The sequence below is a fragment of the Genypterus blacodes genome, unplaced genomic scaffold, assembly GCF_046128005.1.
Source record: "Genypterus blacodes isolate CSIRO-AG114 ecotype Tasmania unplaced genomic scaffold, CSIRO-AGI_Gbla_v1 ptg000529l_1, whole genome shotgun sequence".
Lineage (NCBI taxonomy): Eukaryota > Metazoa > Chordata > Actinopteri > Ophidiiformes > Ophidiidae > Genypterus > Genypterus blacodes.
This window is the reverse complement of record NW_027467283.1, coordinates 19,600-22,500: the sequence shown is the minus strand read 5'-3', so window position 1 is coordinate 22,500 and position 2,901 is coordinate 19,600. Positions and strand designations below refer to the sequence as shown.

Below are 2,901 nucleotides of genomic sequence, written 5' to 3'. Positions count from 1 at the left end.
GTGTGACTAACAACCTGCTCTGTGGTCAGAAGCTCTGAGTTTAGATCAACGAGACTCAAAGTTACAAAGTAACTAAAGATCATGAAACAGATGAAGTTTGAGCTCTTTCACTTAAAAGTCATGTTTTGTTTTTAACATGAGAAAAACAACAAAACATCCAAACTCCAGAGGTTCCCAGAGGTCAGAGAGGTTTAACCCATGAGTGACACACAGGTTTGAACCTAAACGTGTCTCTGCTTGTGTCTCCAGCAGAGTTGGACCTGGTGGTCATGGACAGCATGCAGGACTTCATCCCCTTTGCCAGAGAGCTGCTGAGTCAGCGCCCGAGCCGCGGCCTGCTGAAGGTTTACCTGCTGGGCTCTGTGCTCGCCGCTCTGGGCACTCTGGTCGCTCTGGTGGAGGCGGCGTGCCAGCCCTTCTCCTCCGACCTCAACATGGACGCCGACATGATCCTCGTGTTCCCACGGGATCAGAGAACGGTTCAGAGACAGAGCGCGGCGGAGGAGGAGGAGGAAGGGTTGGACGGGGTCACGACCCAGAAGAGCCTCTTCTCCAAAACATCTGGACGGAGCCAGAGGAGCCTGGCCAACCGGCTCCACGCCTCCTGAGGCCTCAGAGACTCCTTTATTTATTGACTCATGATGCCTTCAGGCGCTGTCAGAAAGTGTCAGACAACACAGAGACCTTTATGTGACATGTGAGAGAGGAAACCATGCTAATGATTCAGTGTTATGATCATAAAACTTCATGATGTAAGACCACAGTCAAACTAGTGTCAAACGTCACAACGTGCAAATTAGGTCATTTAGTAAAGAAAACACAATGTTATCTGTCTGAAGCATGAAGGTTAGGATCTTGTGAACATTGATACCAAACCCTGAAGCTCTTCAGTCTGATGAGACCCATCAGGCCTGAAAGTGTTCAACCACACAAACAGGTCAACTGGTTGCTCGGAAACTCTGATTTGTTTTCGTTTCTGTTTCGTCATCTCACGTTGGGACTCATTGAAGCTCTTTGTCTCCCTCTGCTGTCTGCTGGCAGAACTGCACTGCGCCTGAAACAGACATTTTTTTTAACTTCTTATGGTTTAAGTTCATTTTATATAAAGTCTGATGCTGATTTGATTTTGAATTTTTTTTGAATATTTTGGGGATTTATGTACATTTAAGAGCCACAGATGATGTCATCATGCTTGAGTTTACATATTTGCTCTGTAATAAAGTTACAGGCTTCTTCTTATTTAATGATATCATTACACATTCTGTCAGGTTTTAGCGTGTTGGTGTGTTGGTTTGTTGTGTGTTGTGTGTTGGAGTGTTGGCGTGTTGGCGTGTTGGTTAGTTTGTTTTGGGGACCAACAAAGTGACGGTGACTCAACTAATAAGTGAAGTTTACAAAAACAGGTATTACACAGACTTTTATTTTGTTGAATCCTTGGCTGTCACATGTAAACAGAGACTGAACCTCGGTCCGGTCTGCAGGCAGCAGCTTGCAGTCTGAGATAACACGCACACGTCATGGGACAAAGCAGCCGACACGTGAACACGTTTAGCCTCAGTCAACAGAGTTTGACTGATGAGCCTCGACGCTGCGTTTGAGGTCAGACGCCGATAAACGTTAAATCACAGCACACACTCACACTGATATATGTGAGTGTGTGCCCCCCCCCCCTCATGGTGTCAAAGTGATAAATCAACTTAAAGTCAAGCTGGAGGACATAAAATGTAATGTGAAGGTTTCCCCTGTAAAAACCTCCACGTGTGCTGCAGACACACACACACACACACACAAACACACACAAACACACACAAACACACACACGAGGATCAGAATCTGGAAATATGATGATGATGATGATGAAGATGATGATGATGACGATGATGATGAGGATCACTCTTAATTATAAGAATTCCTGAATCCAGTTGATTGTGTTGAAATTGTGACCAAGTGGATAGAGATGTGTGTGTGTGTGTGTGTGTGTGTGTGTGTGTGTGTGTGTGTGTCACATGCCCTGCACAGTAACACGCGTGTTCTCAGCAGAGAGCCACACAGATGAAGACGGTTAGCGTGCTTCACTGAGCCGCAGCCTAGCAACCCAGAGGTCAGACGCCCAGCTGTTTGTTGAAGCCTGCGGCCTTCTGCCTCACAGAGGAGAGCAGGGCCGTCGTTACACAACGCACAGCAAGGCTGCAGGAGGAAAGGTTACAGAGCCACTACGTCTACACACAAAGAGGTCTGAGACCAGCTGGAGACACGCAGCAGAGGAATGTGAGGGCTACTCTATACCGTCAATATGATGGTATTGATCATATTGATGGTACTGATCATATTGATGGTACTGATCATATTGATGGTATTGATCATATTGTTGGTACTGATCATATTGATGGTATTGATCAGTCTGACAGACTAAACCCACACTGATGGTTTTGTGTTGCAGCAGACGAGGCTCAGCTGCTTTGAGCTTCAAAGACGCCATCACACCTGTCAGTCACAGGTGTGGTGACCTCTGTGGGGTCAAAGGTCATGTAGCGGTGTGTCTTTGGTTGCTTGATGGCCTCTGACCTCTGACTTCTCCTGCCTGGACGGCCCATAATGGACGGTGTGTTTGACTCACTTCCTGCTGGTGTGAGCGCTCTGTTGTGACGCTGCTCTGTCACCTGTACAGAGCAAACACACCCACAAGGCGATGCTCTGGCTAGCTGCTACCTGCTTGCTAACGCTCCTAGCTTACGCCGCTAGCTGCTAGCTCATGCTAAGGTAAATAAATAACAAATAATTCTTCTGTTGAATTTCTCTTTTATTTCTCTCCTAAAACTTCACCATGAACACACACACACACACACATGTGAGCTGTGATGTGTACTCCTTCTCTCCTGGTTCATACATGTGGCGTGTCCT

At 46.6% G+C, this 2,901-nt stretch overlaps 1 protein-coding gene across 2 annotated transcripts in view; it reads left to right on the top strand.

The window, feature by feature from the left end:
• The window catches only part of g0s2 (G0/G1 switch 2), a 1,752-nt gene extending 513 nt beyond the window's left edge, over positions 1-1,239 (top strand). The window contains exon 2 of one of the 2 annotated variants that reach the window (XM_076140236.1): positions 253-1,239. In XM_076140236.1, the coding sequence (XP_075996351.1) occupies positions 270-608 (339 nt within the window). In that variant the 5' untranslated portion in view covers positions 253-269 and the 3' untranslated portion in view covers positions 609-1,239. Of the gene's footprint in view, positions 1-249 lie in introns of both variants that reach the window. The other variant, XM_076140235.1, reaches the window with a different exon arrangement.
• Positions 1,240-2,901: the final 1,662 nt, after the last annotated feature.